The 17,992-nt window shown below is 47.0% G+C and overlaps 1 protein-coding gene across 2 annotated transcripts in view; it reads right to left on the reverse strand.

Moving 5' to 3' along the window:
* The window catches only part of SLC1A2 (solute carrier family 1 member 2), a 132,403-nt gene that overhangs the window by 47,747 nt on the left and 66,664 nt on the right, over positions 1–17,992 (reverse strand). For both annotated transcript variants that reach the window (XM_082748956.1, XM_082748957.1), the window contains exons 2-5: positions 11,120–11,259; positions 9,194–9,346; positions 6,923–7,173; positions 473–641 (exon numbers count right to left, since the gene is read on the reverse strand). In XM_082748956.1, the coding sequence (XP_082605082.1) occupies positions 473–641; positions 6,923–7,173; positions 9,194–9,346; positions 11,120–11,259 (713 nt within the window). The remainder of the gene's footprint in view (positions 1–472; positions 642–6,922; positions 7,174–9,193; positions 9,347–11,119; positions 11,260–17,992) is intronic.

The raw sequence follows: 17,992 nt of genomic DNA on the forward strand, positions 1-17,992 counted from the left end.
CCTGATAGCATTGTGTTTGTTTCAAGAATATGAAAGCTGGGGTAGGCTGCTCCTGTGCCTAGCACAGCATTAACACCCAAGAATAGCTCAAAAAATAATATAATATAATATGAAAGCTTAAAAAATGAAAAAATAGGATGTGTAACTTCATGAAATAGACAGTCAGAGATAGTTATTTGTCAACACCACACAGAGAGTCAGGGAATGTGCCCAATGAATGTTAGTGCCCTCTTTTTTTATAACCAACCCCTAGCTGCCATGTTCCCTCATGGTCTTTCTTGCCCTCTTTCTTCCTTAATGTCTCAACTATCGGTAACCATGACCCTCAACTTGCTCTCTAGAGAGAACCTCCTGCTCTACCTACAGAATATCAGCGACAGGTTTTCTGAGAAGGGAGGCAGGGCTGCTGGGTGCTGAGAAGCAGGATGGGTTGGCCATCATCTCCCCCTGCGATGAACACCAGGTTGCCTACCTAAAACATTCATGCCGTCCTTGAACTCCAGGCCCTTCTTGATAACCACCTTCGCTTCCTCAGGTGCCTCAGTCACAGTCTCATTCAACAAGGAGATGACAGCATTGGTGGCGTTGCCCTCCTCGTCTGATGGAGGCGGCACCAAGACTTTCTTGGTCACCGTTTGAATCTAACGGAGTGGGGGAGAACAGAAACGTGAGAGGTTTATCACCCAAAGTCTAGCTACTTACATGTTTATAAAGTTCCCAGTAAGTGAAAAAATAATTAAGAACTGTCAAAACAAGGTTACAAAGGTTGGGGAATACTTTATATGTTTGTGTTTAACAAAGTGACATTTTATGACACAAATATAGTGGGAAACGATTGTTCTCATCACGTGATAATCACAGGATTTATAACTTTCATATGTAATGTGGTGTGATCCAGTAATGGGACGCACACTTCAAGGTGGGGGACAGACGTCTACTTCTTACATTCCCATGATGGTAGCCCCGCATCTTGGAGACAACATCCAACATCCAACATGGATGCTCTTCATAATGGCGAAACCAATTGGATGACCCTTCTTGTCCCTTAGGAGGGGTCTTGGGTCTGGTCAAGAGTAGGAGAGTAAGGGTTTTGGCAGGGATCAGGTGAGGCCTCATGGTCCACCTGCTTTGCTCCTTCCTGCCTGGTTCCTGTCTGGCAGAGTCTTCACAGACCCACTCATTTGGGCTCCTTCCAGAATCATATTCTGCTGGGCATCTCCATCTGATCACCAGATGTACTAGCAGCCAGCAGCTACAATGACAGGGATGTTGGCTTATATTTCTAGATCAAAATGTAAGGAAAGAAGACACCCACTCCTTCTAGACAGTGATGCCAAGCCTTGCTCAATATTTCCCAAGCATCTCCGTGGAAATGGCCTCCCAAGAACCTCTCATGCTATTCCTCGACATCTGTGACATCCATTCTATTTTTAAAGGTGCCAGGCACCCTGCATGCAGAGTGCTGTGAAAATTCACATCAGAGCCCAGAGAAACAATACCTCCAAGGGTATTAAAATAGAACTCATGCAGAATCCTAGAATGTCAGTGCTGGTATGTAGTAGGCAACAGATGGCTGAACCCTGAATAGATACGGAAGGGGAGGCATGGGGAACTCAAATGACTTGTCAATCAATAGAGCTCTTGGCAGAGCTGGGACTTGAACTCAGAGGGCCTGAACACCACTGAATTCTTCTGTTCCCTAAGCTCCATGGTCCCAGTTCACTGTGGCGGGGCCAAACGGTGAGCAATGCCAAACTGACCATTGTCCAAAGTGGGCGAAAAGCAGGATAAGCTCTGTTCTAGCCTGACCACCTGCACCTCTGCAGGGAGGGAGGAAGCTCAGGCTGAGTATGCAAGGAGAGAACAGGAAGCTCATGGTCCCCTTGGCCTGGGCAACATCGGCATGAAGAAAAAACACAGGAACCATCCAAAGGGAGGCTTCTGGGAGCAAGAGATTCACGCTCCCAGGGGAAATGGGAAGACCAGAAGCCAATTGGGGATTTGTCCTTGGAATGTTAAAGAAGCCAAGGCTTGAGTTCAAAAGACTAGTGGCCCTAGTGGTAAATAAACGGTGGCTCTCAGGGTCAAGTGCACAGCCTGCCATATATCATCTCTTCTGTCAACAGTAACCCCTCAAGGCTCCAGGGCTAACTACCTTCAGGGCAGACAGCAAGCTAGTTGCTGAAGCGGGATTCAGGGTGAGGCATGTGGGACTCCAAAATCAGTTTCTAAACAGCACAGACCAATGGTTTAAGTTGCAGGTAAGTTGCTAGGGATATAGGAACACGGGCCTGGTTTCTGCCTGAGTTCTTGATCTGGGCCTACCTGGGTTGGACAGCGCCATCTAGGTGCCAACTCCAGTCTACCTAAGTCCAAGCCACCAGGGTCTCTCACCTTAGAACCTGCAAAAGCCGGCTCACTGCTATTCCCACCCGCCTTCTAGTCTACCTGCAAACACCAGGTAAGTTCAGCTCCCCAGAGCTCTGTCTACATCTAAAGCTGCCGGGTTGATTTCTTAAAAATAGAAAAACAGTTGTCTCCCTGTGCCTAAAACTCTCTTAGAGTAAGTTCCTGACACTGGCCGTGGCCTACCAGGTCCTGCCTGAGCTGGGCTTTGCTTCCCCCAGTTCACTCTACCTCCCAAACACTGGCCTTCCTTCTCTCTGAGGGCAACACCTCTGGGCAGGCTCCGCCCCCAGTCCCCAGCAGCTCCGCCCTATCCTCAGCCTAGCTCAGTTTGTCCCTTACTCTTTCAGCTCAGGTGTCTCTCACACAGTTAGTGCAGAGCCCTTCATCCTGCCTCTGGTGCTCAGAGAGCACTTATCTTAATTTTTTTAATAGCTTGTGTATGTACGTGATATTTGTTCTGGTCTGTGTTCCCCACTCCCTGAATGTAAGTTCCCCTGGGCAGGGACCCAGAGTGTCTCGTTGCCCGTGGCGTCCCCTGCATAGTAGGGAGCCTGGCACCCAGGAGGTGCCCACAAGTGAGGAGTGGATGAGTGAACTGGATTCCCAGGAAGAGAAGACCCACATGGTCCCTGTCACTGGGTCGGATTCCTGTGGTCTGGCCGCAACTGACTGCCTGTTGCTGTCCTGGAAACCTCGGCTTGGGTCACCTCCCTGCTCTGTAAGACACGGGGCCTGCCACCTGGGGGAAGACAGCCTCTGCTCTGGGGAAGTGCACCTTCCTCTTTGCAGCCCTGTGTCTAACTCTGATCGTGAAGGCCCCCGACACCCAAGACGGGCTTTTCGTCATCACTTCCAGCTGTATCCCAACGGCACAAAAGGCACCCCTCAGGCACCATTTCTCTCTGGCAATGCAATGTCACCCTATGATGATTCCTTTTCTCTGGGTCCTCTTCGAGGTCCTCCTGAGTCCATGGATGGCTCCTTGTTTAAGACCCCTTTCCTCTAGGCTGCCTGAAGTCCAGCTTAAGGAATCTGCATGCTCCCTTGCCCTGAGGTAGATGAATGACCTACACAGGGGTGCTGAGGTGGCACAGTCAGGTGAGCATCTGACTCTGGGTTTCGGTTTGGGTCATGATCTCAGGGTCGTGAGATGGAGCCCCATGTGGGTCTTTGCACTCAGCATGGGAGTCTGCTTGAGATTCTCTCTCCCTCTCCTTCTGCCCCTCCTGCTCCTGCTCTCTCTGTCTCTAAAATAAATAAATCATTTTAAAAAATTCTACAGAATTTTTCCTCTGATTATCCTAACTCAAATGGACAGTGACCCTGGGCTTTGCTGGGGGATGAAGGGTTCATTCCTTATGAATGTTGCCAGTGGGGGCAGAAGGAGGTGTCCCCGGAGGGGGCGGGGCAGGGAACAGCTCAGCCCTCAGTGGTCCTGCCATGGACAGCTCCAAGCCAAGACTGCCCACTGACCAGACAGGTCGCTGAGTGCGAGCACGGCTCACTGCAGTCCAGAGCAACAGCTCCAGGGGCATGCCTGCTTCAGTGTCCCGCTATTGAGGGCACCAAAGGGGGCGTCCTTGTATGGAACGTGGACACGACAGGGCCCAAGAAGGAAGCCCCGATCCTTGCCTCCCCAGTTCCACAGCTATACTTCCACAGTGTTCTTTTCAGAATGTTAACAACAGATGGGGCACCCGCTTATGTCTCTCTCTCCAAAGCAGGCGAATGCATCTTTCTAAGTGGGCTGGCAGAGGTCCAAATCCACTCCACAGAGGGAGTGCCCGGAAACACCTCTCCCCGGCCGCTGCTCTTCCCTCCCCAGCCAACCTCCAGAGCTGAAATGATTTCTTTTACTTTTGTCATCATTATTTATTTATTTATTTATTTACAGATTTTATTTATTTATTTGACAGACAGAGATCACAAGTAGGCAGAGAGGCAGGCAGAGAGAGAGGAGGAAGCAGGCTCCCTGCTGAGCAGAGAGGGGCTCCATCCCAGGACCCTGGGACCCTGACCTGAGCCAAAGGCAGAGGCTTTAACCCATCATTTTTTTTTTAATGGAACCTTTTGGTTTTGCTTTTTATTGTTTTCTTAAATTTTATTTTATTTTTATTTTTTACTGGAGTAGAGCTGACTACAAGATCACTTTAGTTTCAGGTATACAATGCGGTGACCAGACAAGTCAGTCTGTTAGACCATGCTCACCCCCAGGGCAGCTGCCCTCCATCACCACACAACTCTATTATAGTAGCACTGATTCTCTTCCCTCCACTATGCCCTTCATCCCTGCGACTTGCTCAGTCCATTACTGGAAGCCTGTGTCACTGTCTTCCCTCGGCCCATGTTGTCCATCCTCTTCCCTCTACCAGCCATCCGTTTGTTCTCTGGATTTATCAGTCTGCTTCTGCTTTTTGCTTGTTTGTTTATTTGTTTGTCTTGTTTTTTAGATTGCACGTATAAGTGAAATCATATGGTATTTGTCTTTCTCTGATTGATTTCCCTTAGCATCCTACCCTCCGGGTCCATTCACGTTGTTACAAATGGCAACATCTCATTCTTTTTGAAAGCTGAGTAATAATATTCCATTGTGTATATATACACATCTTCTTTTCTTTTTAATTTTATTTATTTATTTATCAGAGAGAGAGAAAGTGAGCAAGAGAGCACAAGCAGGGCTGTGGGAGAGAGAGAAGGAGACTTCCGTCGAGCAGGAAGTCCACTGCGGGACTTGATCCCAGAACCCTGGGATCATGACCTGAGCCGAAGGCAGATGCTTAACCCACTGAACCACCCAGGCGCCCCATACACATCTTCCTTATCCAGGAAATGCATTTCTTTAACATAGTGCCATGCTATGGTGCCCGAAGACTGGCATCAGAAATCGGAGAACATATCCTAACCCAGAGTTATTTGGGCTCCCCAGTGATTGGCAACAGTATTTTGGGGGCAGCTGGGAAGGGAAACGGTTCCTCCAGGCTGCCTCTTTCTTGAGTTCATTTTTTTGTGCTTTCCCGGAAATGACTGAAGGAGGATCTTTGGTTCTAGTTGACTTGCTCCCTGGGTTACTGGGAACTGGAGTATATTCTAACCTAACCTGACCTTGGGGCTAGACAACAGACTGGTGAGTGGGGCCTCGGAGGCTCTCACGGTGGCTCTGCTCAGCAGAATCATCCATTTTTTAAGAATCATAATGCTTTAAAAAATTGATCTTCCTGTATGCACTTGGTGGGAATAGACATTAATACAAATTTTTGTAGAGCCATTTTGCAACATCCAGCAAATCTGAAATATGAAACTCTTTGGCAAGACATAAGTGCCCAAGAATTTATTTTTTAGATATACCACACGGTCATGAAAAGAGAGAGAGAGAGAATGCTAAACCTTGCTAAATAAAAAGCAAGTGTAACGCGGCATGAGTAATGCAGTTCACTCAGGTGGATTTTTTTTTTATTAAGATTATGCATACATGCAGTTGAGTATCTGACCCTTGTCTGGGCTCAGGTCATGATCTCAGGGTTGTAAGCTCCATCCGCATGTTGGACTTCGAGCTCAGCACAGTCTGCTGGCGTCTCTCTCCCCCTCTGCCCTCCCCGTGCTCGCACACGCTCTCTCACTCTCTCCTGCTCTCTCTTGCTCTACAATAAATAAATCTTGGGGAAAAAAAAAAGATATTGCACACTTCATACTATATATTCAGAAGGAAACAAAATTCTCAGCATGGCTATTTCTTAGGACCAAAAGTGAGGACTTGACTCCTTATGTGCGTCTAGACTGTTTAAACTTTTTACAACCCTCGTGTATTATTTCCACAATTTGAAAAATACCCTCTCACTGGGCCCACACTAGAGATTCTGACTCTGTAGGTCATGTGTATTTTTTAAATCTACCCCTTGCAGTTTTGCTATACTACCAACACTGAGATACACTCGGCATTCTAGAGTGTTGTGGGCAAAAGTGATAAAAATGCATCTTTGAGGGGTGCCTGGGTGGCTCAGTGGGTTAAAGCCTCTGCCTTTGGCTCAGGTCATGGTCTCAGGGTCCTGGGATCAAGCTCTCTGTTGGGCTCTCTGCTCAGCAGGGAGCCTGCTTCCCCGCCCCCCTCTGCCTGCCTCTCTGCCTACTTGTGATCTCTGTCATATAAAAAAGTAATTTAAAAAAAAATGTGTCTTTGGACAACATGCAGAGGGGAACCACAAACAAGGAAAGAGGTAACAGGAAGGAAAAAAAAATAGGTAAGAAAGGAGATTCCCAGAGCAAAATGTTAAGTGAGCTGGAAAAAATAAAAGAAGTTTAATAACAAAACAAAACAAAACAAAAACTAAATAAATAAATAAACATGACTTTAATCCCAAAATCCTGCTGCAAATCATCTCAAACAAGCTCTAGAGAGAGAGATAATTTAATATAAGGAAATGACTCCCCAGAGCTGGTTCAGTGAAACACTCTGCAAGTTGCTATCTTGCTCATTTAGGAGGCTGAAGGGGCATATAGCATTGGAACGTTGGGTTACCTGTTGAAAACAGGCCTGGACCAGGTTTTCAGGAAAGAGATTGCGAATAAGGTCCAGGAAGGCATCCAGGCTGGACACTTCATCATTCTTCTTCCCTGGCCCCAGCTGCTTCTTGAGTTTGGGGTTTCCTGGGTGGATCGCCAAGACCAGGATGACCCCCAGCACCGCAGCGATGATGGTTGTGGACATGTAATACACCATGGCTCTCGTCCCCAGGCGCCCACTGGCTTTAGCATCCAGGCCCGACAACCCTGCATTGAAAAGATATTGGAAAGAGGACTCCTGTGATGTCTCTGTTAACTGCCCATCTCTGCATCCCCGTAACACGGCTCTGTATTACTCAGATGCATTCGTGGTTGATTACGGCTGCTGCTACTGAAGATTCCAATCCTACAGTTTACGGTTTGATCCGCCAAGGACATTTTTGAGGTTCGAGAGAACTGCGGAGAGTTGACGATCTCTTCTTCCGAGTTTATAAACCTGATCTCTCTCGTTCAGAGTTTATAAACTGACCGGTAACTACTTTTTTGTCAGTCTGCAATAGTGAGCAATAATGAGTTAAAGTTGAATATATTCCATTTTTAATTCCGAGATGATGTCCTTCCTATTTATATGGCATTAAGACATCTTTTCTTTATGAAGTGACGGTGCTAGTACCTGCTGGTTTTTACTTCATTGTTGTTATTAATGTCCTCACTTAAAAAAAAAAAAGAAAAGCTAGTAGTCCTGGTGATTGATATCAAGAGTCTAGCCTAGTGATCTAGCACAGCCCTCCTTCCTCCGAGGTGAAGCACAAAATGTAGGTGGAGACCTACATCTTCCAACCTGGTGCAGGGATTAGAGAACACAAAGATGGGACTTCATCTATACTGTGGGAGGTCCTGTGATTGCTGGAGGAAATTCCAAGCCAAGTCACAAAAACTCCTACCTTCACTGGGTTTTTTCCCAGTTGTTTATGCTAGTTTTCTACTTCCTGGTTTCAGTTTCTGCTTTTACTAGACAAGCGGGATTGTAGCCCTTGCTGTGGGGGAGGAAGTCATTGGTGTGAACTTTCCTGAATTGAGCTGACCCGCATTTGAGCCACTTCTACTTACAACCAAAAGTCGGATTCTGGCCAACAGATGCTCACTTTCCTGGCCATCTTGCCCTATCTATGTTCTGTTAAATGGGCATGGAGAACATTTTCTCTGGTTTGCAAAGAAGCCTTTATGGGGACAGTACAATGTCACTCAGTCTGGGCTGAATAATGAGACCTTGCATTCACCGGGCTCACTGGTTGACCAGAGACTCTAGAAAAACCAGGCTAAGCATCTGAATCTCTCGGTGTTTCCAGGCCTCACTTTCCTTATAAGGTGGAGAGTCCAGAGGGACCGCTTTCTCAAGGTCACCCAGATGGCACCCAAATACCAATCAAAGCCTAGCTTTCGGGGTGCCTGGGTGGCTCAGTGGGTTAAGCCTCTGCCTCCGGCTCAGGTCATGATCTCAGGGTCTTGGGATTGAGTCCCGCATTGGGCTCTCTGCTCAGCAGGGAGCCTGCTTCCCCCTCTCTCTCTGCCTGCCTCTCTGGCTACTCATGATCTCTCTCTCTCTGTCAAATAAATAAAATCTTTAAAAACAAACAAACGAAAAAACCTAGCTTTCATCCTTAACTCCAAGCTCAGTCTCTAAACTCCATGAATTTACCCTATTCGAGCAATATTATTTGGTAAGGAAAAAAACTGCCAGTATAAGCCCATAGAAGCAAACAAATTCTTTCAAATAAAACAATTCTTTCAGCCCAAAACAAGCAAACATGACTTACACATTAAGGGTGCTTTTCTGAAAAACCTCAAAGGGTTTCAAATCTAATCTTTATTTTATTTTTAATACCCACTTCGCTCTATACCTAGTTAAACAGTTAAGAGAAAATTTCCTTTCCTATTTGTTACTTTTATTTATCAAAATCTGAGCCAAGTATAATTTGGAAAATTAGAAAAGTATACATCCAAAATTAAAACCTCTAATTTTTGTTTATCATCACTTTTAATGTGGCTGTTTCCCTTTCATCTTTTATTGCTAGACAGAGAGATGGTCAGACTGATCAATAGATGGAAAACTTTTTTTTTAGGATTCAAAATCTCCTTTTGAGAGACAGGAAAACCAAGGCTCTGAAATAAAATGACACAGATCATCCCAATTATTTATTCCACCAAACTGAGATTCAGTGGTCCATCAACAAGCCAGAGCAGAGGTGTGATTCCCTATGGCCAGGCACCAGAGAGATGGTCTTACCTGTGATTAAGCTGGAGATGATGAGAGGCAGGATAAGCATTTTTAACATCCTCATGAGTATATCCCCTGGAAAGGCTATTAACATGACCACATCAGGGTGGAGGGGAGATGCCAAGCGAAGAAGGCCTCCACACACTGCCCCCAGGATGACACCTAGAAGAGAGAGAGGGGAAATATTTGAGTTTGTGTTTTGTGAGTCAAATGAATAGCTCTAGGGATTCAGTGACATTGACCTTTCTCATACCTCTCTGTTATCGGATGATGAATAACATGTTACGAAAATATCATTATATAAGTCAAGTTCATTTTAATGACTAGGGAGAGAATATTGAGAACCTCTGTCTATTCAGACAAGCAGCACTGGAGGGTCTAGGAGATCCTTCTCTCCTTGATTTGACTAACTTCTTTGAGGATACTCTTCACTTTTATCCTCAGAGATTGGCAGCAGAAATAATCCCTCACATACAGCCAAATACTGCTTCCCCTTCTCTCAGCCTCAGCCTGGCCAGTGGCATGGCGCTTCATGTATTCTAACTGCATACCAGATAAAAGGAACGTTTGATCTACCAAGCTGGTTGTGAGTTTCCTTTCTCCTTCTATTTTCTTTGGCTCCCAAAGATTTCCCCATGGCTCATTCTTAAGAAGTTTTGTCCTTGACTTCTATGTTCTTTTACATAATCTTTAGACTCGCCTTTGTGAGAGACTTTTATGGGAGATTAGGGGGCGTCTCTCAAAGTGTATAATTTGAGAAGAAACAATGTGGGCAGAGTTGTTGGTGGGAGCCTTTCACTTTGCATGCTCGGGGATTCCACAAGACTAACCAGGTATCTGCAAACAGACAGCTGATATCAAAGATCTTGTAGAAACCACAAATCAGGTCAGACATAGCACCACTAGCTGAGATGGGGAGTAGTTCCTAGGTCCATGAACTGGGGTGTTAACTCCAGGGGTGTGCAGAGAGCACTGTGGTCAAAAGCCTGATCTTTTTTTTTTTTTTTTTACTTTCACAGGAGGAAAACATACTTCTTGATGACCTATGATGAGTGAAATTTCTTTACGTGGAAGGTAAGCTTTGGAAACCCCTACCACACTTCTGTTTTCTTTCATTAAGTGAACAGAACTGTGGCAAGCCTGCAGTTCTGACCCTGGTCCACTGATGTCCAGGATGATAGACTCAGAGGAGGAGAAGTTAGGGAGCTGAGTGGGGAAAGGGTTGGAGGTGAGGAGTTGTTCATTGCTTCTCTGTGTAGCCTAGGAGAGAGCTGAAGAACAAGGAGGGATAAAGATAGGAAATGGTGTGGTTGTCATTTCAAGACCGGGCAACTTGTCCACTTTTCAACAAACCCTGGTTGAAAACCCAAGATGAAGATTGTGTCAACAGTCACACCAAAGGACACCCACAGCCCAGGGAAGGTCTGAGGCAGAGGAATCAGACTCTGGAGAAGAACCCTCTTCCAGCCTGACCTCATTCGCTAACGTGCTGGACTAATCTAAGGTAATAGGGTGTGTAGAGGCTAGACCTCAGGAGCCCCTTCATGGGGTTTTCAGCACCAGCTGCCTTTATCGTATGCAGGTATTCCTCTAAATGTGCTATGCCGATCATCTGCTTAGGAATAACCTAGAAGGTCTGTTAAGACACAGATTCCAAGACCTCACTGCAGATGGCCCAAAGTCTACATGTGCAGGGCCGGGAATCTGCCTGTTAACGTATTCACGGGAAGTTGTAAGGACCACTAGAATCCCAAAGAAGAAAAATGCATGGCTGGGGCAGGTGAGGGGAACATTATGCCATCAAGGCAGCTGTGGGCAAAGGAGGCCTTAGGGAAGGCATGAGGCTTTCATCCTGCAGCAGGGCTGGCTGTGTGACCCAGCTTCCGCCCAGAGCCAGGAGAGAGCCAGGAAGGAGGGAAGGCCCCTGTCACCTACCAAACACAGTCAGTGTGAGCAGGAGATTCTTCCCCAGCTTGTCACACAGACGTAGGCCCAGGTGTCGCTGCTTGGGCTCCTCTGAGCTGAGGTGGCTGTCGTGCATTCGGACTTCCACCTGCTTGGGCATGTTGTTGGCACTGCAATAGAAGCACAAAGAGTGGTGAGAGCTCAGTGGGTGCCACCCAGATACAGTCAGAGGCGCTCGGGCAATAGCAGGTCAAACAGGCCTCCCCCGCAGACACAGCGGGGTATCTGGAACCAGGGGTAGGAAAATAAAAACCAGAGCAACTCAGGGTACTCTGAATTACAGTTGGCCTTTAAGGAGGACACCAGGACACACTGAACACCCACGTGCTGGGCACGTCTATCCCTACCATCTTGGATCATCATGGTAAAGAAAAGGCGTACCAACAAGGGGCCCCTGGGAGGCTCAGTAGGTTAAGCGTCTGCCTTTGGCTCATGTCATGATCTCAGGGTCCTAGCATCAAACCCTGCGTCCCACTCCCTGCTCAGCTGGTAGTCTGCTTCTCCCACTCCTTCTGTCCCTCCTCTTCCCCACCCCTCTGTCTGTCTCAATTAAAAAAATATTTTTTAAAAAGACCTGCCACAAGCAGTGGTAAGGATTTTGTCTAAGAGTTGCCCACCAAGGTAACTCTGAGAGGCAAGAATCTCTGTCCTGTTTTCCAGAAAGTAACTTCCTCAGGGTCACAGGTTACAAGAAATGGAGATATAAACCCAGATATGTCTGCCTCCAAAACCTGAGCTCTTCCATTCTTAGATCAATGGCAAAGAGGTGATGTTGAATGATCTGAATCAGATCTGAGGTCAGAAGAGTTATGACCTAAATCATGCCACATTAAAATGCCTCTGAGCTCAAGTCTTCCCCATCCTGGTCACGTCAAAGTCATCAGTGTGGGTAGGCCAAGCTTTGCCTCTCTTTTGGAAAGGATGGTTTACCTAGTTTTTTAAAAATTCAATCGACTGTGGTTTTTAATAGGTCATTTGCACGGCCAAGGCTGCGCTAAGCTGCCCGCATCATGCTACACAGTGTCCAAGAAGGATGGCTTTAAGAAGCATGTGATCACCTTCATCCTTCAAGGCAGCCCAGCCCTTTCCCAGATAAACCCCATGTGACCCCAAACCATGGTGAGGGTCTGCAATGCAACGCTTGATGGGGTAATAAGCACCCTACCTCTTTTTCCAGCTTTGCCATTTGCCAGGCCAATAAGATTTCAAATTTCAGCTTGGAGTTTGACATAGAAAGGCCTATTTTATTTTATTTTATTTTATTTTTACTTTGACAACTTAAGACACTTTTGTCAGCTGCCATTTCCAATCACCATCATGTGATTACAGATTTTTTAGTCATCTTTAACACCTAGAAAGATGGGTCACAGCCTCCAACTAAATGGCAACGCCTTCCAGGATGGGAGGGTGTGAGCCTTATCCCGAAATTCTCACCACAGACTGGAAAAGCTTTCTTTGGGGATGATTATCAATCTGCAAACCTGTGGTTTGGAGTCACTGGTTGTAATAGAAATAGCTTGGGTTTTGTAAACAGGGAACGTAGGATTCAAATCGTGCCTCCATCGCTTGCTAGCTGTGTGGTGTGTAGAAAGAAGGCCTTGATGCCTCGCTTGTGGAAATTGAACATCACAATGCATGTTAGGGGCCTGCCATAGCAACGACGTCTGCGGCCCCTTCATGCAGGGAGCGTGGACACACACAGTCTTCATCAAGTTCATGACGAGGGTGACACGTAACTCAAAGGACCTACCTATTGGCACCTCCGTCCCAGCAAGACACTGAGCTTAGCTCCCAGAGTCTCAGATTGGAGACCAAGGACACAAGCACATCTACTTACTTTTTTATAACAGACTGCTTAATATACTTGCTACCAAAATACTTTGAAATTAGCAATGATGTTTCCCAGTCTGGTTAGAATACCCAACTGAAACTCTTAGTCCAAAATATAAGCATCTTGGTCTCCCCGGAGTGGCCTGATTATCTACTCATCTGGTTCGTTTGGGGCCAACCTCGACCAGCTGACACGTGTGCACTAACGATCTCTCAGAAAGCAGGACAGGACGGCTAGCAGCAAGCAGATGAGGGCCAATCCGGTCAGCAAGCAACAAACAGCGCTTCTTCTAATCACTAAGCGAAACAGACAGGAAGGCTCTTTGGATGACACAGCAGAGGCAAATGATCAAAACGATCTTTTTTAACACGGATAGACCACATTTTGATGTTTCCATTGGGATCTTTTGATATTTTTAAACACGTCTCCAGCCAGTCATCTGAAGCTCTAAATCAAGAAATAGCCAAAAAAGGGGGGCCATGTGTGTTTCAGAATTAGAGAAGGGATCCGTCAGCCAGCCTTTGGCAACGCGCGGCATCCCCGGGAGACTGTATTCCCCTGCCTTCTGCTTCAACTGAAGCCATTTTGCCACTGATGTTAGACTCAGGCACATGGTTGGTATTTAAGTGAAACTAACAAGTATTTACACCAAACGTTCTGGCAAATTCCATAGGATATAACAAAAGTGTCAGGCATCGACACAGCCATGTCAAAGTGAAAACAGATACTGGTTTAACATGCATTCAGTCTAGCAGTTGGCTTGGGGGCCTGTGGCACATGATCCTTGGTCTGATTCTCAGGCTGTGACAAACTGTCCCTGCAACCCTGAATCAAAAACCAGCCACATCAAAGGAGCAGCACCAAAATGCCATGAACCCACATGTATTTACTGAGAGGATTCCCATGACGTCCTCAGCCCCGTCTCCCCCCACCCACTTGAAATGAAACAAATGCTCCAGGCTCATAGGAGTCCGTGACATCTGCACGTAGAGAATGATTTGTAAATTACTTCAGGATCCCAGCCTGCATCTAGGAACCCGAAGTCCCCTAAGAACTCATGGTAAATATTCCACAGCAGCCTAAATGGTCACTGCATCCCCAGAACACGAGGAGAGCACGAAACAGAAAATATTATAGAAAACAGCATTATATCATACTATAAAACAGTAAAGAGCTGTTTCCAAGCTGTATACAGCTTCAGAATATCTTAAATGAGATTATCCACGTACACGGCTATCTGAATGCTGGTTCCTGAAAGCACATAGTCACAGCAGTAATCGCAAGGATACCTCTCACTTACTGAGTATTCTGTATGTCAGCCACTCTGCTCAGGAAAGAGTAAGGGGCAATCCTTGCTCTTAAGGAGCTCGTGAGGGGAAACAGAAAGCCCTTTGTATAGTACTAGTCTGCTTCACTTGTGGGTCACAGTCAAGCTCTGCAGGGCTTACCGTGCTATGGGGAAAATGGCACCCACCTCTCATTGTGGGACAAGAGTGTTCAAGAAAGGCTCCCTGGAGGGCTGATGCCAGAGCTGTATCTTAAAGAAAGGATTTAATGCCAACATCTTCATCTGCCACCAGTCTGTGAGCCCTGGGAGAGCAGGGCTGTGATCTTTCACACCTGCTCCAAGTGACTGATGAATGTTTGCTTGGAGAAATAAGGAATTAGAAAGCAACAACAAAGGACACCTTGCTTTCTCCTGGGAACAAGGCCCTTTCATGGACAGACTGGTAGCAGCCGGCTTTAGCAAGCCTCCTTCCAGGCTTGCATTTATGCCACGGAATTCCACTGGACATATGACAGACCCCATGCTGTTCGAGGTGCTAAAGATAGCATGATAAACAGAGAGGGCACATCCCTCACTCTCAGAGAGTGCGCATTTTAGTGGAAGACCAACTAAATGAACACACATATTTCAAGTGGAGATACGATCAGGGCGATTCTGCCTCGGAGGCCCGGGGAAGGCTTCTGTAACAAGGAGACATTAGAACAAAGAAGAGCGGAAGATAGATGCTTTGGAAACCTGTCTATCCAAACTTGAGCTTGAAGCTCCCACCAGATACAACTCTGGACATCTACATGCTGGATAAGCACAGGAAGTTATATCAAGTGTGTATCCTTAGCCTCTTATCAATCCTCCCTTCCTACAGCTTTGGGGGTGCACCCCAAACCAAGTGAGAAGGAATTGAAAAGCCCAGATGTGCCTTGGTTGGCCCAAATCCACCCAGACTGATGCTGGCCAACACCGATGACCACTTCAAGTTCTCCTTGAGGGCCTTTGGGATGGAAGATTTAGCAAGACAATTCCTTAACATTGGATGTTTCTATAAACCAACATCTGCTGGATCACTCCCCATAGCCCCGCAAAGCATGGCCACGTGATGGGACAGCTGTTTGGATGACTGAAAACCGGAAGAAATAGCCTGTAATTTCCTGCAGTCCAAACTTCTCCACCGAATGAGGTCGACGCTGTTCACGTGGCCGTCGCTGCCCCGGCCAGACCCCCCCCACCCCCAGAAGCTGGCTCGCCGGCACGCTCAGCTCATCGCTCAAGACTCCCTCCGTGGCCTGAAAGGGAACATGTCGTCGGGCTGGTGCTGAGCTTCAAGCTCTTCTCAGAACCTGCTTTTCATCAGCGTTTGATTTCCCGTGCTCTGTCAAGAGCCTCTAAGAATAGGCTCCTTAGATGTGGGGTCAGATTCAGAATTCCTGCCTGTACCCTTCTGTGGTGCCATATCTGGCACCAAACTCTTTCTTCCTCCTCCACTGGCCCGGTGGGATGGCAGCAGAACATTCCCAGGGAATCCAAAAGCAACGGACGTGTTTTGGCCTAGAGGTTGTGAGAACCTCCAAGGGGCATCACCACGCAGCCCTCTCTGCTGCCCAGGGCCGAGAGCCTGAGGGGACAACACTCAGGAACTGCCCTATTGGGGGAATCCTAGGTTAGAGCCTCAAGAACAGAACTAGAGCCTACTGAGGGGCTTTTCCTCAAGCCGTTGGTGTGCTGGGGTCGGCAGCTCAAAGCATGGAACACCACAATGTGGTGATTACAGCTGTGATCACCTCATGTCCGGGATTTCCCCTGCTCCCTAAAGAATACCATCTTTGCTGTAAAAGGGACTGAAACTCTAAGACAGTGGGGGCGTTGCCAGCCCACTAGTCCAGCCGCCCTTGCTAGGTCCTGTAAGACCTGCTGGAACGGGGTCAAGGAAGCTCACTGACCAAGAAGTCAGACTCTCTCTCCCTCTCTCTCTTTCTCCGACAGCCACTGTGTCCTCAAAGACCCCATGAATGAAGCTCAAGGTTTACAACTCCAAAATCTCCCTCAGTCCCTTCTTCTGTCCATCTTTGGGCTTCTATGTCCATTTCTCAGATCCCAAAAACACTTTCTAGAAAGGACCTGTTGGTGAACCACTTCACCAATGATATTCCTTTTCTATGGCCTTCTCCTGGACATCCAGAGGTCTGGCTAAAGAACATGGCATATAGTTTTCCCAAACTGTGACAGGATTGGACCTGTGGACAAAATAAAACAGGTAGTCAGGTGGTCTGGGTTCTAACTCCAGGCCTGCTGCTATCTGGTTGTGTTAGAAATAGCACGGGGCGGGGGGCGCCTGGGTGGCTCAGTGGGTTGGGCCGCTGCCTTCGGCTCAGGTCATGATCTCAGGGTCCTGGTATCAAGCCCCGCGTCGGCTTCTCTGCGCAGCAGGGAGCCTGCTTCCTCCTCTCTCTCTCTCTGCTTGCCTCTCTGTCTACTTATGATCTCTCTCTGTCTAATAAATAAATAAAATCTTTAAAAAAAAAAGAAAGAAATAGCACGGGGGATAAAATGGGTATAAAGCTGCTTAGGAAAATCAAGAGACAGGAGATAAAGTAGTACGAAAACAAATTCAGTGTCAGAAACCAATAGGGTTTAGGTATCATTTTTGGCCGATTTGGGGGGGTGTCCCAAGCTCTTAACTTATAAAATAAAAGGGCTGATTTAGAAATTCTTTAATGCTCTAAGGTTCTGTGATTCTCTGTGGGGAGGGAGAGGATCTTCCCCACCCTCAGTAGCCTCCATTTTTGGTCACTCGGGACTGAATAAGCTTAGAGTTTACCAAGGGATGAATCATGACCAACCATGAGGGGACCTCCCAGTTCTTCGCGTCGGTCCCCACAGGGAGAGGCAGACATGTGACTTAGAGACAAGAGACACACCAATGATAGAATAGCCACCATTGCTTTCTGTCCTTAACTGTGTTTCTCTTTCCAAAAGCATGATTTAGTAACACTACTAATGCTGGGTTAGGGCTCAAATTTGCTACCACAATTCAGACACAGGCATCTTCTTTTTTTTTAATAATTTTTTAAAGATTTTATTTATTTATTTATTTGACACAGAGAGAGACAAAGGGGGGGGGTCACAAGAAGGCAGAGAGGCAGGCAGAGAGAGAGAGAGAAAGAGGAGGAAGCAGGCCCCCTGCTGAGAGCCCAATGGGGGACTCAATCCCAGGACGCTGGGATCATGACCTGAGCCGAAGGCAGAGACTCAACCCTCTGAGCCACCCAGGCACCCCCAGACAAAGGCATCTTCTTAATCCCCCATCTACACCCTTGACCAGGTCTCAGCCTAGATTTCTGAGATGGGCGGGTCAATGTCACAGGAACAGAGTCAAACAGGTGGACTGGCATTGGGACTAGCCAATCGCCAAACTGATCCCTAACTCCCTGAGAGATCACCCATATCGTTCACAGTCAACTCGCACGGAATTGGAGATTCGTTCATACACAGGAACATTCCGGATGAGAAATTGCAGGAAAAAGTCTTTTCTTCATACCGTTTCCCAAACCAGTGGGCCCCCACTGGCTAACCTCACCAAAGGCAAATATAGAGCCAACTGGGGCTTTGGGGTATCCTCACACAAGGAGTAAGGAAGAAGTTAGAGGAGACAGGGTTCTGATGAGGTAAATAAAAACAATATCCATTTCTCCCAGAAAGAGACTATTAAAACACCAGCCACCAACTGATT

Source organism: Mustela nivalis (genome assembly GCF_964662115.1).
Source record: "Mustela nivalis genome assembly, chromosome: 9".
Taxonomy (NCBI): Eukaryota; Metazoa; Chordata; class Mammalia; order Carnivora; family Mustelidae; genus Mustela; species Mustela nivalis.